General features: G+C 55.8%; 12 protein-coding genes across 12 annotated transcripts; 7 read left to right on the forward strand and 5 right to left on the reverse strand.

Moving 5' to 3' along the window:
• Positions 1-5: 5 nt before the first annotated feature.
• On the reverse strand, positions 6-2,506 carry G647_03647 (uncharacterized protein; the record flags this gene model as incomplete). The annotated part of the gene is made up of 3 exons (XM_008727992.1): positions 6-2,230; positions 2,280-2,397; positions 2,444-2,506. The coding sequence occupies 3 exons, from the start codon at positions 2,504-2,506 to the stop codon at positions 6-8; spliced, it is 2,406 nt and encodes an 801-aa protein (XP_008726214.1).
• A 486-nt stretch (positions 2,507-2,992) lies between these two features.
• Positions 2,993-4,266, reverse strand: G647_03648 (uncharacterized protein; the record flags this gene model as incomplete). The annotated part of the gene is made up of 2 exons (XM_008727993.1): positions 2,993-4,163; positions 4,217-4,266. 2 exons carry the CDS (start codon positions 4,264-4,266, stop codon positions 2,993-2,995), a joined length of 1,221 nt encoding a protein of 406 aa, XP_008726215.1.
• Positions 4,267-4,636: 370 nt separating this feature from the next.
• On the forward strand, positions 4,637-6,639 carry G647_03649 (uncharacterized protein; the record flags this gene model as incomplete). The annotated part of the gene is made up of 3 exons (XM_008727994.1): positions 4,637-4,695; positions 4,752-4,983; positions 5,179-6,639. The coding sequence occupies 3 exons, from the start codon at positions 4,637-4,639 to the stop codon at positions 6,637-6,639; spliced, it is 1,752 nt and encodes a 583-aa protein (XP_008726216.1).
• Positions 6,640-7,521: 882 nt separating this feature from the next.
• Positions 7,522-9,255, forward strand: G647_03650 (uncharacterized protein; the record flags this gene model as incomplete). Its single annotated transcript, XM_008727995.1, has 1 exon — positions 7,522-9,255. One exon carries the CDS (start codon positions 7,522-7,524, stop codon positions 9,253-9,255), a length of 1,734 nt encoding a protein of 577 aa, XP_008726217.1.
• Positions 9,256-11,403: 2,148 nt separating this feature from the next.
• On the forward strand, positions 11,404-12,147 carry G647_03651 (uncharacterized protein; the record flags this gene model as incomplete). The annotated part of the gene is made up of 1 exon (XM_008727996.1): positions 11,404-12,147. One exon carries the CDS (start codon positions 11,404-11,406, stop codon positions 12,145-12,147), a length of 744 nt encoding a protein of 247 aa, XP_008726218.1.
• Positions 12,148-12,547: 400 nt separating this feature from the next.
• On the reverse strand, positions 12,548-14,203 carry G647_03652 (uncharacterized protein; the record flags this gene model as incomplete). Its single annotated transcript, XM_008727997.1, has 1 exon — positions 12,548-14,203. The coding sequence occupies one exon, from the start codon at positions 14,201-14,203 to the stop codon at positions 12,548-12,550; it is 1,656 nt and encodes a 551-aa protein (XP_008726219.1).
• A 599-nt stretch (positions 14,204-14,802) lies between these two features.
• Positions 14,803-15,921, forward strand: G647_03653 (uncharacterized protein; the record flags this gene model as incomplete). The annotated part of the gene is made up of 1 exon (XM_008727998.1): positions 14,803-15,921. One exon carries the CDS (start codon positions 14,803-14,805, stop codon positions 15,919-15,921), a length of 1,119 nt encoding a protein of 372 aa, XP_008726220.1.
• A 1,416-nt stretch (positions 15,922-17,337) lies between these two features.
• Positions 17,338-18,690, forward strand: G647_03654 (uncharacterized protein; the record flags this gene model as incomplete). The annotated part of the gene is made up of 1 exon (XM_008727999.1): positions 17,338-18,690. The coding sequence occupies one exon, from the start codon at positions 17,338-17,340 to the stop codon at positions 18,688-18,690; it is 1,353 nt and encodes a 450-aa protein (XP_008726221.1).
• Positions 18,691-19,207: 517 nt separating this feature from the next.
• G647_03655 (uncharacterized protein) lies at positions 19,208-20,234 on the reverse strand (the record flags this gene model as incomplete). Its single annotated transcript, XM_008728000.1, has 2 exons — positions 19,208-20,082; positions 20,138-20,234. The coding sequence occupies 2 exons, from the start codon at positions 20,232-20,234 to the stop codon at positions 19,208-19,210; spliced, it is 972 nt and encodes a 323-aa protein (XP_008726222.1).
• A 1,344-nt stretch (positions 20,235-21,578) lies between these two features.
• On the reverse strand, positions 21,579-22,940 carry G647_03656 (uncharacterized protein; the record flags this gene model as incomplete). The annotated part of the gene is made up of 1 exon (XM_008728001.1): positions 21,579-22,940. One exon carries the CDS (start codon positions 22,938-22,940, stop codon positions 21,579-21,581), a length of 1,362 nt encoding a protein of 453 aa, XP_008726223.1.
• An 810-nt stretch (positions 22,941-23,750) lies between these two features.
• Positions 23,751-24,101, forward strand: G647_03657 (uncharacterized protein; the record flags this gene model as incomplete). The annotated part of the gene is made up of 1 exon (XM_008728002.1): positions 23,751-24,101. The coding sequence occupies one exon, from the start codon at positions 23,751-23,753 to the stop codon at positions 24,099-24,101; it is 351 nt and encodes a 116-aa protein (XP_008726224.1).
• Positions 24,102-24,276: 175 nt separating this feature from the next.
• Positions 24,277-24,762, forward strand: G647_03658 (uncharacterized protein; the record flags this gene model as incomplete). Its single annotated transcript, XM_008728003.1, has 1 exon — positions 24,277-24,762. The coding sequence occupies one exon, from the start codon at positions 24,277-24,279 to the stop codon at positions 24,760-24,762; it is 486 nt and encodes a 161-aa protein (XP_008726225.1).
• Positions 24,763-25,234: the final 472 nt, after the last annotated feature.

Below are 25,234 nucleotides of genomic sequence, written 5' to 3' on the forward strand. Positions count from 1 at the left end.
AATCCCTAAGCCGGCGCAGAGACACTTTCCCTGACGGGTCCCGCCATCGCAGGTCCATCGTCGTTACTGGCACGCTTGGCCTTGTCCTTCTCTTGTGAACTGTCCTCCTCAAGCTCGTCAACGTCCTCGAGATCTTCCCTCCGCAAAGCCCTACACACCCCGTCCTGCGAACAGATCATGACCTTGGATACGATGCCTTTGACCACAGTCCTTCCCCAGCCCTTCAGCCGTCGGAGCTCAGAGTCCTTCGTCGTCATTGGCGCGATGATCGTTTTCACGCCGACTTGCTCCATCACTAGCGCGCCGAGCAGAGTGACGTACAGGAAGGGGTGTTGGAGGATTTCGACCGCAAAGGCATCGAGTGTCGCACGGGCGTGCCGGATGTATGACTCTGCGGTTGTCGACTGCTGCGAGGGTGATTGCGATTGGATGTACGACGAGAGATACAAGAGGTTCGTGCAGATCGTCCCGTTGGGCGATGGCAAAGCAGTGTCAGTGCCGGGTTTGAGGCGAATGATCTGTTCAGGAGGGGAGGAGGGCCGGGGTCGAGGACATTGAAAGTATCCTCCCGTGGTGGAGGCGATAAACTGTTCGTCGAGGTAGGATTGAAGCCGCGCTGCCCAGTCGAGGTATGGTTGAGAGAGACTGAGGTCGTAGAGGGCCAGGTTCGCTTGTGTCAAGTACGCGTAGTCGTCGACAAAGGCGACATTTGCTTTGTCCTGGGCGGGGCCCGATGAGATCCGGCATAGTTGGCCTGTGCTCTCATTGTACATTTCCCTCCGGATGAATGCTGCTGCTTTCTCTGCAGCTTCCTGACATCGTTGTGCTCGATGCCTGTCAATCGAAGACAGTGTATTGGCCGCACGAGCAAGGGCCGTGATGGCGAGTGCATTCCAAGACGTAATGATCTTGGTGTCGACTCGTGGCTGTTCGCGCTTCGCTTTGCGGTACTCGGCCAGTTTGGCACGACCGGATTTGATTACCCGAACAACTTCTTCCTCGGCGAGGCCGAATTCTTTGGCAAGCACCGACGGTGTAGCGTTGATGTGCAGTACATTCTGCGTAAGGAACTCGTCGTGCATGTCATGCTGCGCAGGCACATTACCATCCGCCCTGACGCCAAAGTGTCGAGCAAGGATCGAGGCGTCTCGATCTCCCAGTATCGATTGAAACTCCTTCAGTGTCCAGACGTAGAATGCCCCCTCCTTCCTGTCATCTGCTATGGCGCCATTGCTGAGGGGTGCAAGAGAGCTCCGTGAATCCGCATCCTCGCTAGAATACCAGCCACCTTCGGGATTTACTATTGGCGATCTTGGGTTGGTAAAATACTCGACGAGGTTATATATCGTCCCCAGGATCTCCGGGTCACGACCCAATGCCCATGCATCGCAGAAGCAACCGAGCAGCTGAGCATTGTCACACATCATTTTCTCGAAGTGAGGTAGATTCCAGTCGGCCGTGACACTGTATCGGTGGAAGCCGTAACCGAGCTGATCTCTCAAGCCGGACCGTGACATGGCCAGAAGCGTATGTAATGACATCCGCGCGGCTGTAAGGCACGAGTCCTTGCCCAAGATCCCAGGTACGGGACTGAAGAAGCCGAAGCGGGTATGTGTGGAAGGCTGAGCGATCGCTGCTCCGATTCGAAGGAGAAAAGTGAGATTACAAGGCGTGGGAAATTTCGGCGCTGTTGCACTCGCGCTGAAGCCGCCGTGCGTCGCGTCATAACGAGACACAAAATGGGTCAGTGCTTCGTCTAGGAGATCCAGGTCCAAAGGTTCAGGCGGATCCGTCGACGATGGCTCGGTCTCCGGGGCGTGGCTTTCTGAATGTGAATGGATGCCCTCTCCGGCAAAGGCTAGCAACTGATCCGTGATCTCTGAAGAAGACTGGAGACATCGCTCGCGTTGAGTGGTCCATACCTCCTTCATCTTGGCGAGAATCTCGATGAACGTGACAGGAGCCTCGTCATGGGGTACGGCTTGCTTGAGATTGGTGGTAGGCGTGGGCCCAGGCCAATAGGTTCCTCCAAAGACAGGCTTGAGATCTGGCGTCAGGAAGACGTTCAGAGGCCACCCACCCGCGCCTGTCGTTGCTGTGACATAGCTCATATAGATGTCGTCAAGATCAGGACGCACTTCCCGATCCAATTTGATGGGGATGAAATAGGTGTTGAGAATCTCGGCGACTTCGGGAGAGCTGAACGACTCTCTTTCCATCACATGGCACCCTTGGAGTCGTGTTAGTCAGGACGCACAGAGATGGCACATTTCTCTTACAGTGGCAGGCATTGTAGCCGATGCTCAGAAAGATGAGACGTTGGTGTTGCTTTGCCAGAGCCAGCGTATTTTCTGACCACTCCTGCCATGATACAGGGTTGTCCTTGTGCTCACGCAACTGTTCAAGTCAGCATCGTTCGATGCAACACGCGGGTTAGCCTCACATAAGGAGACGGACTGTTTGCCAAAGCATTTTGCAACGCCAACTGAGGTTCACTATTGCCCATTGGGAAGGGTAGCCGGGCGGACGCTGGGCGTCCTGATCTGGCGGGAATATGAGCACAGCAGGAAGAAGAGTAGCAGGCAAATCTTGCCGGACGATCTCCCGAAGAAGTCCAGCTAAGTAGAACGAAGGTGAAAAGTCTGATGCTGCGAAGGCAAGTGGATCGAGTCGAGGTTGGCAAGGCTCTGCGAAGTTTGCGCTTGGGGTCGGAAAGCGCCGGCAGGGTCGATCACGGCCGCGCCACCGGCCACTATCGAAGCAGGACTGGACAAAAGGCGTAGTCTGATGGATGGGATTGCTGAAATAACGGGGCGCTTACACGCAGAGATTTTCACCGGCCAAATACACGAGGCAAAACGACAATCAAGATGAAGCCGCGGCGGGCAGCCAATCAGATGCCGTCAGTTCGCGATATGGATTGCTTACATAATACGGGGTCGAGCACGTGGGGGCAGGTGACGCGGCCGCTTCGGCCACGTGACCCAACTCGCTATTGTTCATCCATGGCCATCCGCTCCAACGTCTCCTGTTCTTCCGACTCCATCAATGCACGCAGTTCAGCTTCCTCCTCCTCGGTCAGCACACCCAGATCCATCTTGGGTTCGGGCTCTTGCTCAAGGAGTTTGGGATGTTTTGCCTCCTCCACCGCCTTGCTCAAATCCGCCGGCGCAAGACTCCATCTCCGAAGGGTTGCATCAATGCTCACACTAATGACGAGATCACCTACTAGAGCAAGTCCCGTCACCTCTTCATAGTGTCCGGTGAAGACGTGATACAGATCTCCCGTCGCTGTATTCCAGACGCGGACGTTCTCGTCTCTGCACGCCGTTATCACCCAGCCATATCTTCCCTGAGTGACAACGTCCCGCACAAAATCGGGATGGGTCAATGTGGTTTCGACTTTCCAACCGTCTGCCCTTAGGAGATGCTTTGCTGTTTTATCCGCGGATGCTGTCCAGAGGTCTCCATCGTCGTCAAAGTGTAGCTTGTACACACTAGTAGCGTGTGCCAGAATAGGCGGCGTCAACACAAATTTGTGCGCTGTGATCTCTGATAGGCTTGGAATGGCGAAGGAGAGAATTTCTTGTTTTGAGGTCGATGCGAATACCACGGGCGAGTCTGGCGAAGACAGTGGATCTAGGACAAGACATTCGATACCGCGAGCGCCGGGCTTGATAGACCCAATGGATTCGCCGTCCAAGCTCCAGAACCGAATATCACCGTCTGCTCCGCCGGATATTATGACCTGCTGTTTGTCTGGGGTCGGAGCTACCAGCAGGCACTTTACGAAATCTCTGTGAGCTGGAAACGAAGTCTGGTCAATGACAGTACTGCCTTGGAACGAGTATCTCCATATCGACTTGTCCCAGCAGCCACTGAGCACGTATGAAGCAGTGCCGGCTGCTGCAGGGGTAGGCGCGGCATAGAAAGCCAAGCTGGTCAGGGGTGCTTGGGGCCCTCTCGGTGTCGTAGATAACTCATTGCTAGACAACCGTAGGCCACTGACCAGTCCGCCGGCTTCGGCCACAAACACAACATCACCTGCCGGGTCGAAGTAGTGATTGATGGCGACTGCTAATATCTTGCTTGGAAATCTGACCGGGTCTCCAAGTGTATTTGCCGCCTTTTGTCGTTTGCGCTCAAGCTCAGCTAGAGAGGTGCTGCTGGAGGATCAGCAAGTTCGTGCAAGACATATATCGCCACAGCAACATACTCTGTTTGAAAGTAGTTGCCCGCTTGATCGGACGCGTGGGAAGTGGCCATGATTCTTGATGACGGTAGAGACGTATAAGACTCAACCGCAAGGGCCCAAGGAGCCGACACACTCAATGCTATTGCCGCAAAAGATGCAAACAATGCACACACTACAAACACCGCCAACACTGCCGATCTGTCACTTCACTTCACCGTCTGTCGCGCCAAGACCTGCGGTCAGGTGAAGCACGGTAACATCTTGCGCAAATGTACATCTGTTCGTCGCAGTCCCAAATTCACCCTGCTGTTCAGTCAATTATCATCAGCCCACAGCTTCTTGGAACAACTCCCTCCACGAAACTTCCTACCTTCAGAACATTCTTCAGTCCCTCTCATCCTCTCCATGTGAAAGCAGCGCATTCCTCCCACTCCCCTCGTTATGGACATGGATCATCTCATCGGCCAGCGTTTCAATCTCATTTCAAAAAGTGAAATTCGGTGGGTGAGGCTCGCTTCAAGCTCAAGAACATACTCTAATGCACTCGCGCATATAGCTACGTGGGTACTCTTCACGAAATCAACCCGGAACAGTCAACGATCGCGTTGGAAAATGTCTTTTCTTTCGGCACTGAAGACCGCAAAGTCGAGAAATTCGTCCCTCCCTCACAACAAAAATATGGATTCATTGTCTTTCGCGGTAGTGACGTGAAGGACATCAAGATAGCTGAGGATGAGCCGTCACAGCCTTCTCCTCCGCAGAGCATACCCAACGATCCTGCTATCCTGGTACGTCTTGCGCCCTCTTGCTCCCCAGGTTCCAATGATGAAATATTTCGGATGTAAATTCACAGACCTGTTCTGAAAGCGCAAAGCTGTGTGGATATTTCCGTTGCCTTCCTTCTGACCTCTCATCTTGTCTGATCACGTACATCGATGCATAACACAGGTGACGAGCTTTGCTGACATCGTGTAACAATACAGAATGCATCACGACCAGGCGCCCCTCCCCTGGGTCCTCCACGCGACGGTCCATTTTCTCCTCAAGAGTATCCGCATCCTCCGCCTTTCGGTGGCTACTATCCTCCCGGTCAATTCGGTAGAGGCTATGGTCCACCTCCTGGAGGGTTTGGCCCTGGTCCAGGATTCCCGCCTTATGGGCCGCCGCCTCCAGGTTACTTCGGTCCTCCTGGCGGCCCAGGTTTTCCACAAGGACCTGGCCATCACCCATTCCCCCAACATCCTCAACCTCCCATCGGTCCTCCTGGTCTGCGCAACAATCTCCCACAACCACCGCCGCCGTCACGTCAAACTCCCGCCTCAACTACCCCTGCTGATCTCCCTGCGTCAGGCCTGACTTCCGAACTCCCGGGCAGCAACAAAGCTTCAGAATCCACTTCTCCAGCCCCCCCGAAAGACGCTCAAGCCACTGCCTCAGTTCCCTTTCGCGCACCACAAGCCGAGATCGCCGCGAAAACTGCCCCTACTTCTGCGCCTGCACCTGCAGCAGCCGCAGCCATCCCAGCACCTACCAAAACCGCTCCGACAGGGCCCAAAAGCAAACGCGTTACACCTGCAGTGCCCTTGACCGTCAATCAACAATCATTTACACCTCCCGTTCCGGCCGCAGATGCCTCGGCAGCCAACGGTGCGGCGGCGAAACCACAAAAGCCTGTCACCTCGCAAGCCGCCATGGATGAAGCGGCGCGACAGGCAAAAGAGGCGGTTGCAGCTGCAATGGCGAAGCTGAACCCTCAAGCAGCCGCGGCACAGAACAAGACATCATCTGCAACAGCTGCAGTTGACGCTCTCACAAAGAAAGTGGCCGAAATCTCAACAGCAACCGCGGTGAATGGGACATCGCGCGGCGGAAGAGGGGGTTCCAGAGGAGGGCGAGGCAATTTCCATCGTGGCAGCGGTCAAAAGAAGATGGAAATCCCCAAGTCTGATTTCGACTTCGAATCCGCCAATGCAAAGTTCAGCAAAGAAGACTTGATCAAAGAGGCCATTGCTTCAGGGTCACCGCTGGAAGATCCTCCCACCAATGAAGATAGTGCTGCTGACGCAGGAATATCGTCACCTCCCCGAAAAGAGAGCCTACCCACCGCAGGACCCGCTTACAATAAGTCAACCTCGTTCTTCGACAATATTTCCTCAGAAGCCAAGGACCGTACCGAGGGAAGTGATGGGCGCTCAATTGGAAGACAAATCCGAAGCGAAGAGTTCAAAAAGAACATTGAAACCTTTGGACAGGGTAATGTGGACGGGGGTTATCGTGGCCGTGGTCGGGGCGGTGGACCCGGTCGCGGAAGACAGTACGGAGGCACCTATCGAGGCGGCTACAACAACCGTGGATTTGGTGGGTACAACAACTATCGCGGGAATCGGGGACGAGGCGGGCAGAATCAGCCACAAGCACAGGGCCAGGCTGCTGAGCACTCTTAGTCCGGCCCTGGCATGCTTCTGCTCGACGTGGTATGAAATGGTGGTGCATCTGTTTCACTTTGTTTTGCAATGTTGACGACCGTGCTGAGGCGAAATGCGGGGAGGCGAGCCTCTGACGATTGGTTCTCTGCGCGGGTGGGAACAGGTTGCATGTTCACAGGAAGTCCTCTGCTTGTTACTCATACCCCTGGGAGGGAGCATCATGACGATAGCTCCCGATTGGCTATGTAACAACAGACCAGCTATGCAGAAGCTCCTCAAGTGCCGCCGTGTGTGAGCACGGACAAGGCACGATGCCGGCTTAGATGGCTTCTACAAGGAAGCGAACCCAAGCTCGACGTTCTGCGTAAACCGTTTCAAGATCTCTGGCCATGTGCAGCCTGTATTGTGCAGCAGTCTTTCTCCGTCTCCTATCCGGATTTGTTCAACGCACTCTGCTACGGCGTCAAGAAGATGGACTACCAGGTTGTTGAGTGACTGCGTGATCTATGAATGCACGATGATACCGGCTGATACACGTCTCGATACAGCCGCGGTATTTCCGAAGTTCTCCCACGCCGAATCTGTCAGCAGCGACTTGGATGTCACTTTACTGTGGCACCAGTTCACTTTCGATCTTTGACAAAGCAGAGCACTCGTATTTCAGCCCTATGATGGAGCTTGACCTGTTGTCGATCACATAAGCCAAACCACATGGGCACCATGGGGCCCCTGCGCAGCCTTGCAGATTGAGCGACGCGACGAGACACCGATCCGCTGGCGACACTCACTGCAAGAGTCGACATCGATGTGTGATCTAAATGGCGGCGCCTGTCCGGCTGTATAGACACGCATCATCTATCCCAAGTCGAAGCCGGAGCTGTCCGACTGCTTCTTCCGAAAATGGCCGCTACTTCTGGTCATCATGAGTCGACATTTGCCCAGAAATTCATGTTCGTTGATTTGAGCATCACCGGAACCTCACCTCACCATTCCGAGGTGCTCTCGCATGTACGCCGGAACTACCACAAGCGGCAAAGGAAAGAAAAGATTGACCGTCTTCGAGATATCAGCGCTGTCTCTAGCGGACCGTTTGCAGACAAAATCCGCCTTCCCAGCCGTAGGCCCCAGACGACGCCGCTTTCTGAACGTCCCACCGACGACGCTTCCTCATCCGGATCAGTCGAGGGAAACGGCGCAAACAGCCGCCGATTAGCTGTTTCTCAAGGCTCGTGTCGCCATTCCGTGCAGCCTCTTCTGGCTCACGCGGGTAACTCGGATCCCTTCTGTGCATATGCAATCAAGATCGATCCTCAGATCAACGAGGTCATCGCATTCTACCGAGACTACACTCTACCTGCCCAATATCACGTACCCTCTCGAGACTGGGTCAGCTCCGCAAGCGCTCGGCTGGATTGGTCCATCTGCATTTCGACTTTGCAGCATCCGGACCTAGCAAGTGCTTTTGTTGCTCGCGCAGCAACGATCGCTGCAGTTATTCGTCCCGGTTTACGCTCACTGGCCATGCGATACCGTCTTCGCAGTATTCAGCAGCTCCGTGTGAAGCTGCTGAATAACGACAGGCATGGGTGGAGCGATCTGTTTCTTCTCCAAATCATTATGCTTCATAAAGCCGAGATCGTGGACAAGAACTTACCAGCCGCTGCTACGCATGCCAAGGTGCTGCAACACCTTTTCCAAGAGCGTCAGCGAATGTATGGGACAATTGACTACACCCTCCTACAGTACGCCTTGTGGAGTGAGAGCCAGGTGTGCACCATCTTCATGAGCCCTTTCACATTCGACGTAGAACCTGATGGTTGGGTTGCCAAGGCTATGCAACCAATCTGGGCCTCCGGGCTCAAAGAGCTCAACTCTCTTCCACCATGGAGGGCTCTCCGGGCCGAAGCAGAAGAAGGTCTTGACAAATCCGTGGAGGGCATGGATCTGAGGGCTTTCTTCGTCTCGCGGCGGACGACGTTACAGACATGGTTGTATTTTGGACTCCGGGGCATGCCTGTCTCGCCATTGATAATGCTGTGGTTGTCCACAACAGCATCAGTGCACCAAGGACGCATGATCAAACATTATCTGCACGCCGTATGCCAGGTCAGCGAAGAAACTTGCTGTCACGGCGAAAAGTCGAAACGGGCCACTTCGGACGTTCAGTGCTGGTACGTCCAGCAGTATCTCATTCTTGCTGAGTTCATCTGGACCCATCACACGAGCTACAAAGTCGAGATATGTGGTGTTGATCTCTTCGACGTTGTCCCGACCCTGTTAAGGAAGCTCCGGGCAGCGCTCGAGCACGACCTCGACTCCTCGAAGTACCAGAATGCTCGCGTCTGGGCCCTCTTCGTCGGGGCCCATACTGAGTGGTCAATACCTAAGGCAAAGCAGCCAGGAAGTCGAGCAGCACTCTCCGACGAGCAGAATACGCGCGACGAGAATCAGAAACCCGAGGACTATAGCAAGAATGACAGTCGGTGGTTCCACTGCAGGCTGGCCATTCAGATTCGACAAATGGGGCTTACAAAATGGACGGAGGTCCGTAATATTTTTCAGGGCTTCAATCATGCAGATGTAATTTCACCTCTAGGAGAGAAGCTCATCAACGAAGTGCTAGGACGATACTGAGCTGGACCGATCTCTACCAAGAGGAAGTGGGATCTGGCTGGTTCAAGGGAGTACAATAGTGCGTGCACGCAGAAATCCAACGTAAGGAAGGATCACTGGCACAGCGCCTCGCCACAGGAGACCAGCAACCTCAGTTGGCACCGTAGCGACTGTGGGACTTCCATGACAGGTTCAAGAAGACCGTTGTGTTCCCCAGCATCACGCTGATTCTATGGTTATGCCCTTTACTTGTCCAAGATTGGACCGTCTGCCTCGGTATGAGACTATGGTCAGCCCGATGTAGAAGGGCATCTGCCCAGTACTCGAGCGAAGAGATGCCAGTAATCCTGTAAGTTCTGGCGGAGTGCGCTGGGAACAGGAAGTGAGTTGAACAACGGTTACGGTCCAGCTCGCCCATACCTTCAGCACCGACTAGGCGATCAAAAGGCCCGTGCGGCCTTTGAGATACCCGACCACTTACTAGTGCAGGAACGTCTTCAATGGCTGTTACTGCAATAACTGGCTCCAAGAAGATAACTCGGAGTTGATTCGAGCGATAAATCCCAGCAGGACACCACTGGTCATGATAGTGGCGAGCCGAGCCGGACCGCAGCGAGAGCCCCTGGCTGCAACAACTGGTGCACGATACAGTACGTCGCTGGATCCTAGGCCTGGTGGCAGGGACTGGGAATGCGACTCGGAATGCGCTGCGAGCCCGGCAAGCCAACTATCTGCAGCAAGTTGCCGAAGTGGGAGTCGGGAATTACGAAATAGGCTGCCAGGCCAGTGTGTTGCTTGTGTTGTCTTCCTTTGTCCATGTCCCATCACTCCATGCAGCCCTTGTCTGAGACAGGTGTCGCCGTGGCAGTAAAGTCTAGCACATTTCTTCCAATTTCTCAGCATAAAGACAGACAGGCAACCATATTCGTGCTTGAGAAGTCCAGGTTCCGATTGCAGGAAACGCGCCCCAAACCGCTGTCAACAAGTACGAAGCCTGAAACGAGATCTAATAACGACACCGCCAGTATCAACACGTCCTCAAACTCCAAACACGAGCTGTAATACGAATGACTCAACCCAGCTCAGAGCCTCGAAGTCACAACGCGCAGCATACAAGCGAACAGCGAGGTCGAGGTGACCGGGTGAGTGTTGCAGATGCAGGGATCATCATCCTTGATCCGTCCCACTCGGCACTGAACTAGGGCAGAAGGACCCAGTAGGAGCATCACCCAGAGCAGCCGCTGCGGTCTCCTAGGCTGGCGAAGCACAATTGCACGCAGAGACAATCGCCCTACGAGCCAGGTATGACTGCTGTGGGACTCGATTGTCGACATACCGAGTACAATGGGAGGATCTTTCTACGCGGGTGATGCAACCTGCACGCGGCCTGACGGGCCACCAGGTGTTGGAGACGGCGATGACGCTGTTGGCCGTCAGTCGTTAGCTTGTCGCCGATTTCAGCACGATCAAAGCCGAGGCTGAGATCTTGCTAGCCAGGTTGGAGAATCGGTATGGAAGCGTGCTTGGAGGACGGAAGCCCGATTGGTACGATGAAGCAGTTGTTGCGTTGCAACGTGCCGTCAACGTGCCTGAGCTTTGTGGATTGTTGCAGCTGGCAAACATGGCGGCGGCGCCGGGGTAGAGGTCGGCGAGGAGTGCGTGTGGGCTTGGGGAATGACTGAGTAATTCACGCAGAGATCATGGGTCTATTGGGGAGTGGGAAGGTGGGTTATCAAAGAGGGAAGGGGTACCACGACAGAAGTCCGTGGGATGGACCGTGAGACACAGGGGCATGGGATATGGAGATGATCCTTGATGGTAAGGAAACCCTTCCTGAGATTCTCATTGCCTCCATGCCGGGTGGTACATTGCATTGATACCCTTCGACATGGCATTCGCTCCTGCTTCAGTGTCAATGGCCCTTTCAGCATGGACTGCGGCAGCCGTTACCCAGAAATCGACCGCAATAGCCTTCAATTCTGCACGTTCCTTGTTGCTTGTCTCTTTCACATGCATACCCCTGTATTCAGCAGTGAGTAACCATATCAAATCACTCTTTAGCATCTTGTCTCTACCGCCGCTTTTACTACTCCTGGTCCGCTCGGCGCATTCTTCGCCAGTCCTAACTCCCGACGCTTTCCTGCTCCTTGCTCAGCCTCTCCACCAGCGATGACGAGCTCGGATGCTAACGGCGCGGAACACGGTTACTCTTTCACCGACCATCCTTTCCAGATGGCCACCATCGGCGACACACATGCAGAGGCTATGAAGGTTGTAAGTGCAGGGCACAAGCGGGTCAAACGGTATAACAGCACTGAACCGACTGCAACCAGCACGAGGGCAAGTCAGCCTCAACCTCTACCGACCGACCGGCCCTCCACCCTGACCTACAAGGCGGCGAGGCTACAGAGGACGGCAGGGATACTTCGACAATACTGTGCAAGAGCCGAATACCGCGCTACCACCTTGAAATCAAAGGCAGACCAGCTTGCAAGGTTGCCCAACGTTTCGTCCTTGACACTGGAACTGATGGAAAAGACCTTGGATGACATCCAGAGCGAACACACGGGGTTGATGCAAGACTTGGAAATCCTCGCAGCATCGGCAAATTGGTTTCAGAACATGGTCAATCTGGGATCTATGCCGGAGGTCGACCTCGCCGCGCCGACGGCGGCGATCAGTGCCGTGCACGAGGCCCTAGGAGCATACCGACGGAGTGTCGAGGTCATGGCGGAATCATTCCAGACAGCGCGGCAGAAAGTGTCAGAATACCGACGGCGACGGCACCTGGAATATGAGCAGTTGGCGTTACAAAGACAAGCGAATGAGTCCTGCTGGGAGCGCTTGCTGAGGTTCTTATTAGGAGAACTGCTGGTATGGACAAGTTGGTTTCCCGAGGCAGCAGCAGAGTAATCCAGATTGAGAGCATGGATACTGCTGCGAGGCGTGAAGAGATTCGGCCACAACGGCGGGTCTTGCATGTTGAGGATTGTTGGCTGGTTCTGTTCTCACCCCGAGGACTGATGCCATTCCGTGGTGCCTCCACCGACCGGAGCGGACAACGGTCGACCATTGGGGAGCATAGATTGGTTGACTGTAATGAGAAAATTCCTGACAATGGAGACAGGGTAGCAGCCTAGAATTAGTATCAGAAGCATTCTCATGCAGCCAAGCGCCATAAGCGAGGTAGGGCGTGCGTGGAGGTGCATCCTCTATACATCCCGGCCTCTACTGTGGATTTCGCAACGAGGTCAGCGAGCTGAGTCAAGTTCCTGGCAACATGTTCGGGTCAATTGAACAAGATATATGCCATTCATTGCCAGACCAAGTCTATCCGCTCCCCGACGACCTTGCTGTTGAACCATTCTAGAATCTCAATCTCGGACTTGACGGTCGCGGCTCCCTGTAGTATACCGGCCTCAAGGACTCTCGCGACGGCGCAGTACAACTCCACCGTGGCCAGATTTCTGGCGATGCACTGTCGACTGCCCAGACCAAAGGGGATGGCGTCCCGCATCATCGCCTCAGACGGGTCAATCCACCTCTCGGGCTTGAAGGCGAACGGGTCGGGAAACACGTCCGCATTCAGATGCAGGGAATAGGGCGTGCAGCTGACTTCGGTCCCACCGGGGAAATGGGTGGTGTCCTTGAAGGTCCAGCCTCCGGGCGGCACGACGCGAGGGAGACGCGACGGGTTGGCCATGGACAGGCGCAGGCCCTCCTTGACCACGCCGCGCAGGTACGGCAACGACTGGAGCTCGTCGAACCCCGGGTGGCCGCCGTTGCCGGCCAGGAGGACCTCGTCTCTCGCTTTCCTGTGGCAGTCCGGGTGTTTGGCCAGCATGAAGAGGATGGTGGCCAGATTCATCCCCGTGCTGTCCGAGCCGGCGAAGATGAGGTCCTTACATTGAGCCCGCGTCTCCGAGGGCGTGAAGCCCGCCTGCAACAGCCGAGCCGGGTATGAGGTCAAGGGATGGTGGTCAGGGGCGGTGGTGGTGGTAGTGGTGGTGGTGGTGGCGAGAGGCGTCTTCTCATCCTCCAATCGTGCAGTGCTGGCGTTGATGATGCTGGCTTCTGCGTCGCTCACGACTCCGGCGACGAAGTCGTCCACGCGCGCCAGACTGTGCGTCACCTCGTCGTTTGCGTTCCACCATGCGTCGGATGACTCGACGAGCTTGAACGCCCAGCTGGGGAGGTACCAGAAGCGGCCGACCGCGACGAAGGTGTCGACCATGCCGGCCGCGCTCATCGGCTCGGCCAACTCTTTTCGGACCGCCGCTTCTGTCTTCTCGTGTTTCGTCCCCGTCGAGTCCTCGCTCAGGGCCTCGTAGCTCTTGCCGAGCAGGTACGACGAGACGGCGTCGACGGCCAACCCTCGCGTCAGGTTGAGGATATTCAACGGAGCAGCAGCAGTAGCAGCAGCGCCGTTCCGTGCTTGGCTCGACTTCTTGCCCTCGGCCAACCGGGCCACAAACTTGTCGACGCACGCGTAGATGAGGTCCTGGCCCTGTCTGAGGTTCGAGGTGGAGAACAGCACGGCCACGGCCTTTGCGCGAGGCGCTCGCGTCAGGGGATCCGTTTCCGAAAAGATCGAGTTGTGCATGTGCACGCCGTCCGGGAGGGCGAAGTTCTCGTAGAATTTGGTCTTTGCGAACCCGCCCCGTTCGGTGTATATGGCGGCCAGGGCGGCACCGTCGGAGATGTCGACGCTGTTCGGCCCATTCCGGACGATCGTGCCGTATTTCTTATGCAGGGCGTCGACCACCGAAGCCTCGTCGCCGACCCACGCGTGGTAGGTGAGCCATAGTGACGATAGTCGAGGGAGAAGCGGACCTGGGATGTGGGAGAGCGGATGGAGGGGAGAAATACGGTACAACGAGCGTAGCACGAGGAGGATGACGGGCAGAAGAAAGAGGGTCAACAATGGGTGCGCAACCAGCGGCGACAGCAAGACGTCGCGCAGGGCCATGCTCGCTCGACACTGTATGTCCACGGTATCGCGTCCAAGACAGAAGCGAAGTCAGATCGAAAGATGATGTCAGCTTTACTGTGTGACTGTGTAGTGTATCTCTCACCCGTACCGACACCGAGAAAACCAAACGAAGGCGTGCCCTCTATTTACGTACCGATATTTGACTCGTGTTGATAATTCGAGGCTGTCCACGGACTTTTTATCGCAAGGTGGAGGCGCTCGACACTTTCACAAGGCTCTCATCGGCGGCGCTGATGGCCGCAGCGACCTACGGTTGGTGAGAGTCGCGAGGCGTTGATGTCCTTGCAAACCCACATGGAGCGGATAACAGCGATGTGTGCCGGGTTGCGGTGTTGATAACGGACCACTCGGGCAGGACAGCGGGCAGCGTGCATGGTTCGGGGACTTGACGGTACCTGTCAGGTGGACGGTATGATTCTCGACAGAGTATTTGAAGCTGTGCGGCACGAGCGTTCACGGAGGATCTGAATGTGTTCCATTTCAACAATTCTTCACGACCGCTCAACGCCGGTACTCCAGATCTCAGGGGCTCTCAACCTGATCAGGCAACTGGCATTTCCGAGTCTTGAGCGGATATGGGTTCGATCCACGGGCCGAGTGCAGGCCACACAGCAGAGTCGGACCGCAAGATCATCGTTGCAGGAGCCCAGCTGGGACCCATTCATGTCGACACGCCGCGGTCGGAGGGGATGGGCCGGATGATCAAGTTGATGGAGGACGCGCATCGACAGGGCGTCCAGTTGATCGTGTATCCTGAGATCGCGCCCGTGACGTTCTTCCCTCGGCACATCCTGGACGGCGATGAGCTCGAGCAATACTTCGAGAACGAGCAGGAGGTCGGCGGCGACCCGACCAAGCTGGCCAACCTGAAGCCGCTGTTCGACAAGGCCCGGGAGTTCAAGATGGACATGTACATCGGGTACGCGGAGCACGCCCCCGAGTCCGGTGACGGGGAACACGTCCACTACAACACGGCGGTCTACTACTCCGGGGTGGCGGATCAAGTCATCTCGAAATATCGCAAGGTGCACCTGCCCGGCACTTTCGAGCCCTACGAACGCAAAGACGCCACAAACCAGCTGGAGAAGCGATACTTCCTGCCGGGCAACCTGGGCTTCCCGGCGTTTCGAGCCCCAGGGCTGGTCGCCAACGCCGTCAGTAAGAAATCAGGAGCAAAGCCCAACGAGCCAGACACGCTGGGCAAGGGCGACCCCATCATCGGCATGCTCATCTGCAACGACAGACGGTGGCCCGAGGCGTGGAGACCGTACGGCCTGCAGGGCGCGGAGCTCGTGCTGTGCGGCTATAACACGACGGCATGGGCGCCCGAACTGCTCGGCACGAGCACGAAGATCTCAACCAAGGAGAAGGCCAAACAAGAGGCGCTGTTCCACAACAAGCTGTGCGTCACGTACAATAGCTATGCCAATGCTTGCTTCAGCATCAACGTCGCAAAGTGCGGCGTCGAGGACGGCAAGTATCCGTTGATCGGAGGCAGCTGTATCGTCGACTGCGACGGAGAGGTCGTCGTGGAAGCCAAGACCGAAGACGACGAGCTCATCGTCGCCGAGATCGATCTCGGCATGTGTCGCCGCGGCAAGGAGAAGGTGTTTGCGTTCGAGAGGCACCGACGGACCGAACATTACGGGATCATTGCCGAACAGACGGGCGTGGTAGAGCCGGAGTTGCTGTAGCGGTACATAGCATCTACTGTGTACTCCGTACTTTGCGCAATGTTCCCCAGTACGGTAGGGGTGCAGGGGAGGTATCTTATGTACCTGCCGGCAGAGAAGCCGTTCTGATGCCGTAGCCGAGTCGCCTACCGCACACATAGTACCACTGTACACCACTGTACGAGTACTCGTACTCTGCACTGTAAACACACCGCATTTATCACGATACAGTCTACATAAATAGGAACCCTACAGGCACGCCGTCTCAGTCTCTGATCTGTGTCCCGGACAGAATCCTGGGTGACCCGCATCTTGGCTTCACCCTGACCAAGCACGCTTTGCTCCTCGCCTGCAATGCTCGCCCAAATATAGATTGCCAGCGCCGGAGTTTCACAGCAGTCCTAGCCCTATTCAGCCAACTGGCTGAGATTGGGGGCTGAAGCTACTCGTACCGGGACACAGTTGCAGTAATTAGTACGGAGGGACACGCACTCTGGACATATTCGTACTGGACCCAGTCAAGGGCAATACGGCACTCACGGGCGGTCACATTACGGCCACCATGGCTAATACTGTAAATGATCGAGGGATTTAATGTCTGTCAGCACGGTGACCTGAGATGCAATTTATCACGAAAAAGCCAAGTTAGACCTCTTGCCTACTGTTACACACTCTGTCCATCTCTTTTCTCGCGCGTGTCCCTTTCTGTAATCTGGTAACTCGTACGGGGTACGAGTTTCTATCACTACTTGCCGCAAGCACTGCGCCTCCTGTATCGGTTTTGGCGACGCTCCACCCCTGACCCCTGAATGCCACGCACATCGTAGGCGTCATTATTGGTCTCCAGCCGGCGTGTCGGAGAATAAAACAGGCTTGGACCGTGGGTCAGGTCTGGCGTGCTGGTTACGACTCGTCGACAGAACTCGCAACGCCCGGCAGCCTGCCACCCAGTCCAGCCCAGGCAAGTCCTGCAAGTAGAACAGAAAGCAAGCAAGCTGCAAGGTGCAAGGGAAGCGCAGGGCCACAAGGGTCACTGTCTGGCAATCTGTGAGGGGCACGAAGGGGCAGAAGCAGGCGAAAACCTCGCTTATCCTGAACCCCCGTCGCTCGTATCTGGCATCCGATATTCCAAGCTCCGGGGCGTGAGGGCGTCGAAAAGTCGGCCGAAAATCCACACCTACCCGTACCGACTCCGTCCTGCGTACAGGACCCAAGCAAATAATGGCGGCACCGTACACTGCCGACATTTCGCGACAACAAACACATTCTCCTCCCGGCATCTTTCCAGGTCAATCACCACCACTCCAAGGCGGCGGCAACGGCGGCGTTCATCCTCTGTCCCTCCGGCCCGGCGCATCTCGCTCTGCGTCTCCCCAGTTGCAGGATAACCAGTCTCTTTCAGACTACTCGTACGAACAGCTGGAGGCCGATCCCGCCATGGCTACTTACCAACGCGTCACGTCGGGCGGTGGGCCTGGCCCCGGCGGCGGTGGTGGTAATGGTGGTGGTAATGGCGGCTACGGCGGCCCTCCACCCACCAGCCAGTCACCGCCGCTGGGTCAACAGCAACAGCTGCAGCAAACCGGTAGCAATTATGGCGGCCGCTTTCCCAGCCAGTATTTCCCACCCCAGTCGCCCACCAACGAGGCCGGCGATCCAGCGGGGAACCCGTTTATCGAAGGGCCCGGCGGCTCGCGCTCGCGAAGCAGCACCCTCGGCCAGAACTATCCCGTCACCGTCGTGCCGCCGATGCCGTCGACCACCTCGCCGCCCATGCAGGGCATTCAGCCTCTCTTCGCCCAACACTCGGGCAACGCAGGAGGGATGCCGCCGGCGTCGTCGTCGTCAACGTCGCGGCCCGTGTCTCGAGGCGGCGCCGGTCCTGGTCCCGGTGCTGGCCCGATACCCGCCATGCCCTCAGTAAACGGCGGCGGTGGCGGTGGCGGACCCAGCGGACGGCCCACGAGCGCCAAATCGCCCTTCTCCCCACCGATCACGTCGCCGCCACGCGGGCGCCCGCACCAGATCCTCCTGATCAACCCGAACTCGACGCGCTCCATGACGGAGACGATGCTGCACACGCTACGGCCCAACTTACCCCCGAACGTGGAACTGACCGGCTACACGGCGCCATACCCGGCGCCGACGGCGATCGAGTCGACGACGGACGCGATCATGTCGACCGAGGCGGTGGTGCGCGACCTGGCCAAGCACGCGGCGCCCAACGGCGAGACGGTGCAGAACTACGACGGCATGATCGTGGCGTGCTTCTCGCGGCACCCGCTGATCGACGCGCTGCGCGAGTCGTACGACGTGCCCGTCATCGGCATCATGGAGGCCAGCGTCTACGTCGCGCGCATGCTGGGCGGGCGCTTCGGCATCGTCGCCACCGCCCAGCGCAGCCGCATCAAGCAGGACGACGACATCGCCGCCTACGGCATGACCCACTTCTACGTCGGCTCCGAGGCCACTCACCTCGGCGTCCTCGAGCTTGAGACCCGCCCCCGGGACGAGGTCGTCAAGCGCATCGCCCACTGCGCCAGGGCCCTCGTCATGAAAGGCGCCGATACCATCTTGCTGGGCTGTGCGGGCATGACCGACATGATGCGCGCGGCCAAGGACGCCGTGCGCGACGAGGACGGCCGCCGGACCGTCAATGTCATCGACAGTGTCGAGGCCGGCGTCATGGTCATGAATAGTCTCATCGGCATGGGCATTCCCACGAGTAAAAAGGGCTTGTACAAGGGGGAGAAGGAGGCGAGGAGGACGAGGGGTCAGAATTGGTTGTGAGGGGCTAGAATTGTCGTGAGATATCAGAATTGTTGTGGAATGTCCGATTTACGGGTTGGTTGTGTAGTGAGGATTCGATTCAGCTGAGGATGGGCCGACGACGCGACGCGACGGGAGGTGGAATGTCACTGATTGTCTCTTGGGAGGATCAACGAATGTGATGGGCTTCGAACTGCATGACTCTGCAATTCCCACGGTAGAAGGGACTCGGGGGGGTTTGACCGTTGATGACTGGTGACAGGGCAGTCGATACTGCGACCACACGGCAGATGTTTGGACAAAGCTACATGTTTTGATATCTCTCAAGCATTTACAATGGCACTGGTTCACGAAGCGGTGGGCATGATTCACGACATCAGAGCTAGGGCCAAAACTTTTCAAGTTCATCTGAGTTCAGCTGGAGTCGTACAGTATGATGCGCCTGAAGCGAGAACAGCGCGCGCAGAAACACTCCTCCTTCACTGCTCTCGTTTTCGTCACACCCTCTGCTTGATATATCGATGCCGACCTGCTCACCTCAATGGTGCGGTCCAGCAGCTCTCCTCTCTCGTCCTGAAATCAAATACAGACTCGCCCTCACATCAATGACTGGATCATCGCTCGCCTCGACCCCATCGACCCTGGGGACCGGATCATAAATGATGTTTCGCTGCTTCTCGTCATTGTCCTCGGCCACGGCATCCAACTTGATGGTGCCCATTTTCACAAGTTTCCTGTCGTCCGGCCAGCGAACCGTCGGATCGTTGGTCTGGTCTCCTTCATTCGCCACCTGGGCCCAGAGGGTGAAAGAAGCGCCTCCGTCGATGATGCGCGTCTGAATCTCGTTGTGCAGGAATGCGGCATCCTTGGACTTGGCTTCTTCGTCAGACAGGTGTGATTCCCCGGCGTCGGGAGTGATGCGCCAGCGAACGAACGTCTCCTTGCCGTCCGCCGACACGAGTTTGAACGCGTTCACGCCAAAGTACTTTTCCGTGGCAAAGCTGGACGGGGTGGGTTTCGGTGCCTGAACAAAAGCTAGTGCGGCAGGATGACTGCCCAGGAAGGCTTCGATCGGGGATGGGTTCTTGGGAGCCTCCGGCGCGGAAGAGGCACCGATGGCGCCCAGCAGTGCGAGGAAGTCCTCGCCTGAGTTGACGGGGAAGAAGGGCGTCGAGTGTGCTATGATGTCGGTGTGCTGGCGACGGCCGTTCTTCTCAGGAAGGTTGAATCGGACGGCGAAGCCCCGCGGGTTGGCGTCGCCCGCGTTGTCGGGGATCTGTGGGAGGCCCGTCGAGTTCGAGAAGCGGGTGGTGACGGGTGTTGAGCTGGCGTTGAAATGGGGTGCTTTACTTAGAGAGGCTGCCTCTGAGCTTGGTGTGAATGTTCCATTGATGAGGATACCTCTAGCATGAGCTACACGAGAGCAGGTCAGTATGTAAACATGTGCTTCTTGGACAGTGGAGCTGACCTGGTCGGAAGCCCTGTGGAGTGTTGAATGCTCCCCGGAGTGTCTTCACCAATTTGGCCGCAGTCTCGTTGGTCCGGTCGTTCGTAGAGAGTGGCATCGTGAAGGGCTTGCCAGGTGTTCAGTTCGCGGAGTTGAGTTCGAGGAGGCTTGGTGGGCGGATTGTGTGTCTGTCTTCGTGTCCATCTTTTGAATGTTCTTCTCCCTCGCCGTACTTATACCATCTGATCTCGGAGCGTCTGGACCAGAAAATTGATGCGTGTCCATCCCAGGATGTCAAATACCAGGCAAAGAACAGTCAGCAAGCGCCATGCGACAGGCCACTGAGGACATCCCTATTACCACTCTAAGCTCGGCGACTATGCGGCTATTGGACGACGATTGGGCTTGTCATATCCCTAACTCGGTTGGTGTTGAGTCGGTTCATGCACGAGCCATGCAGGAGCTTAGTCAGTTGATGTTCTAGAGGTGCCATGGTCGCTGACTTTCGTTCTCCCACTCCATGATTAGTATCGCGCAATTTGTCAAATGACGACGTGCTTTCTCTGAGTGAAGCTTGTTGCAACCGTGGTGGCCCTTATTACGACTCACCGGCAATGCCCCCAGCGAGACCGAGGAGCGAATGAGATAGCTTCCTGCGACCGAGCGGGCTTCGTTGAGCTACCACACCTCATGTTTGGGTAGCAACGGCCTGATACGCGAGCTGTTGCTACAGATCAGATTGGTGAACCTGTCATGCAACAGTCCAGAATAGGTCTTCCGGGTGCTCAAACCGCCCTGGTGTCAGAGCCTCCAGCCTCACCCAGTCTCGAACGAGTCAAGATAGGAAGGTCTCGAATTCCTTCTCTTTCGCCGTTTCGATTGTGGTGCGAACCAGCCGTGTATTTGAACGAGCCAAGATTTGAAGCAGTTGAGATTATGAAGCAGTATTCAAAAGCCCGTTACGACCTATCCTTGCTTCACACAGCCCAAAGCTTCTGCTACAACCAGGTCACATCTCGTCAACTCCGCGGACACCATCGTTGACCTTGGTCGCCCTCGAAACGCAGGCGTTCTTGGTCGAATATTCCGCCTTCTCAGCCGGACAGAGGTGTGCCTGGTCCTGAATGATCCGTGTATATTAACCCTCTACTCGGAGTCCCCGCCGATGGGAATCGAACAAGCCTTAATCAAGAGTCTCTCATGCTATAACTGGGAAAGTGACACTGCCCATCTATCCCGGGAGGGTTTCACCAGACTAAGACCATCACTAACTGAGGGAGGGTTGGGCTAACAATGAATGCAGACACCACTTGGCTGCAAAAATAAGAGCAACTCTGAGCTGGTCATCTAGGCTCATGAACGACGAGATTATCGCGTATTTGGCAGCTATCTGTGACTCGCTACGCCACTTCAGTCTGCAACGAGCAGTCAATGTATTTCAAGCCATGCACCTCCTTGCCCATCATGCCGTGCCATATGTAGTTAACTCGGGACTTCCTTCGGCGCGTGGGAAACTGAACTTCGTCTCGACGTATACCTTCTGCAAGCCCTTCTCACGAGAATCGTAGCGCCGATAGACTTCCTCGAGTTCCTCTAGCTTGACGCGATGACTGACCATTTGATAGACGTCGAGCTTGCCTTCCTGGATCTTCTTGAGCAGATCCTCCCAGTACAAGTGTACAGGCGCCTGTCCGTTCCCGATGAGTCGGATACCGCGCTCCATCAACGAGCCGATATTGAAATGGTTCGTATAGCCCACATAGACACCGGTGATGCCACAACGGCCGAAATTCTTGACACTCATGATCATCTCATTGACGATTTCTGAGGTGTCTGTCTCGGCGCCGAGGAGTATTTCGAAGTAATGTGCCCATCCTTTCGCATACTCGCCCGCGACACACTCGATCGCAACATCAGGGCCTCCGTGTTCCATTTCTTGCAGGACGGAAACGATGTTCTTGCCTCGAGGAAGATCCGTGAAATTGACAGTCTCAATCTGGGGAAGCTTAGTTCTCACAAAATCGAGCCGCCAGGCGGCGGCACCGCCATCGATTATGATAACTCGTCTGGCGCCTTGCATAAAGGACATGGCAGCGGCCATTTGACCGATGGGACCCGCACCCCAGATGGCAACGACGTCGCCTTCCTTGACTCCCGTGTCCACGACAGCGTTCCAAGATGTGCTCAGAACGTCAGAGAGGTAGAGGCCTTTTTCGTCCGGGACGTCTTCTGGCAGCTTCAACAGGTTCACGTCTCCGTATGCGACGCGGACGTATTCGGCCTGGCCACCTGCATAGCCTCCAGTGAAATGCGAGTAACCCAGCATCCCTGCCGTACGACCGCCATACATGATATTCTCAATCTTGTTGTCGTTGGTCTTCTCGCACTGACTGCTCAGTTTGCGCTGGCAGTACATGCAGGTGCCGCAAGCGATTTGGAAACTGCACACCACGCGATCACCTGGCTTGACTTTGCTGATTTTGGAGCCAACGCTGTCGACAACGCCACAGAACTCATGGCCAAGGATGTCGCCCTTTTGTAGCTCGACGACAACACCATGATACAGGTGCAGATCCGAGCCGCAGACCGTCGAGCCAGTGACTTTGACAATGACATCTGTGTCTTCGATCTTGGCAGGTTTGAATGTCTCGACCACTTTCACGCTGTTCTTGCCATTCCAGACCAACGCCTTCATCTTCTCGCCCGAAGGGTCGGCGTACTTTTCGGCATCTTTGGAGGGATTGCTGAGGTTCTGCTCAGTGTTGGCATCACCTGTGTGGCCAATGAGCTTTTCGACGAATCCTGCTGCTTGCGACAGAGCCATGATGAATGTTCACTGCGTGCTATCGGCAGGTTTTGAGTAAGGTATAAGGATTTCGGCTTGGACAAAATCCCGCGATGAAGGAGGAAGCACTTGTCTTTAACATAACTCCGCGCTTCCATCTGCCGGGCAGTTGTCGCGATGATGTTTTCATCATGACATCATGCTCTGTGACGCGCAGGACATTCTGGCCGTTGACACAGAGCCTCCCAAAGTCTATGAGGTAGTTGGTCCCCGGAGAATCCTCCCATTCGCTGCCTTTGTCATGTCCTAATGCACGTGGATGTCGTCGTACGAGTACTTTGTATTTTGATAAATGTTGACAGCATGGTGGGGTTCCATGTCAAGTCGCGATATCAAATATTTCGAGAACGGGCGTCAGAAGAGGAGATAAACTCGCCCCACCGAACATTCTTACATAACGATCTCTAGAATGTCCACCACACAATGTGCGTCGTCCTCTGCCTTTGCTTGTGCTGCGTATTGTGACAGTCATACGAACGAAATGTGAGGGAGAGTGCCCAGCTCCTAGAGTTGAAGTGGAACGGACCCATGCACAGTCTATTTGGACTCCTTGGACGAGACAAAGGAAGCTCATACATATCGCCCAAATGCATTGGCCATCAAACTTTGCAGCCACGGAAACTGCACGTTCTTTGAACTCACGAGGTCTTTATGGTCGGGAGGTACCGGTGTCTCCGGCAACTTTGTAACGATCTGCTTGGTGACTCGCCATGGCGACAACGTGGCGCAACTATCCGTCAACTACGACTCGAAGCAGTTTCGCATCTATCTTACATCAATCCCTCAAACATGGACCCTCCCGAAGTCGAATCCGACGGGTTTGAAGTAGGCGATGTGTTCACAGGACCAGGCGATTATCACACGGTGCTGTATTATGGCCACCAGCGGTTTGTCCTCAAAATAAGGAAGCCAGAGCGCCGAGAAGACGGTGATATTCTGTCCGACGTCTTCCTGAGAATCGAGGAGGCCGAGAAAGATCCTGATGAAATGGCATTCCATCGATGCCTGGAGGATTTCAGAGAACTTGTCATCTTGACCTGCAAACATACGATGTACACGCTCGCCGCATCAGCCCCGCGGCTGAACAGTAGGCAAGCGTCGCTTGAGGACTTTCTGCACCCAACAACCTTCTACCTGTAATTGCACACAGCGAGAGGAAAGCTGGAAGCCGTCAAATGGACGACATTTCCGAGTCCGCCCTCAGGGACGATTCTGTACCCAGGGCGGCGGACTTCGAGCGCCAATCTGTCCCGATTTCATCCCTTCGGTTGAAATAGACTTCGTCAAAGATCTATACATGAGGGAAGTGGTCAAGATGTCCAGGAACGGCAAGGTGTGTGTCGTCAAATTAGCGACGGGCGGCAAGGAAGATCAGCTCAAAAGCGAAATACACATCCTCCAGCAAATATCCGAGGCTTGGGAGCCAGATCACCCCTGTCGCCCCTATGTCCCACGGGGTTTCGGTCTTGTGACCTCGGGAGGTCAAGTCGTAGGGATGCTTGAAGAACTTGTTGATGGCACGAGTCTGCACGAAGTCGACATGGACCATGCTTCCTCCGCCCAACGCCGCGAGTGGAAGCGGCAGATCGAGCATTCTATCGCGCAGCTGCATGAAGGAGGCATTGTCTGGGGAGACGCGAGACCGGAAAATGTTCTGATCGATAAAGCCGCCAACGCGTGGCTTCTCGATTTCGGCGGCAGCTCGACTTGCGGTTGGATTGACCAGGATCTAGAGGAGACTATTCAAGGCGACTTGCAGGGCTTGCGTCGGCTAGCAGAGTACCTGGGCGTCCGAGATTGAGAGATTTCCATAGAGCCACCACGTCGCTCTTCAACTATGTATGAGTGTGCTCCCACGTAGATTTTCACGTGTAACTCGCCGACGCTACCGCACCACAGAATTTTGAGATACACAGTCTGTTGATGGGTGGTTGGCGGCTGCACAACAGAGTACAGAGTACGGAGTACACAGTAGTTGCTCAACAAGCTAACACGTGACTGCCCGTAAAGTGCTTGCAGACCCCGCTCGCCCCCTTTTTACTTAAGCACTGGTGGCACCTCGTAGGGGACCGACAGACAAAGTGTCGGAGTAGCGGAGCCGCCCTGGCTGAGGTGCCGAGTGGCTTGGGCTGATGCAGGCAAGTTCAGTTACCGCAGGCATACGTAGCCATCAACATCGAAATCAGACACTGTATCAACAAACTGGAGGAGTGCCATTGCTGCCCAAGGAACTACCTATTATCGAATGTCATTCTTTTATTATTGCCATCTAC

This window comes from Cladophialophora carrionii (assembly GCF_000365165.1).
Source record: "Cladophialophora carrionii CBS 160.54 unplaced genomic scaffold supercont1.3, whole genome shotgun sequence".
Taxonomy (NCBI): Eukaryota; Fungi; Ascomycota; class Eurotiomycetes; order Chaetothyriales; family Herpotrichiellaceae; genus Cladophialophora; species Cladophialophora carrionii.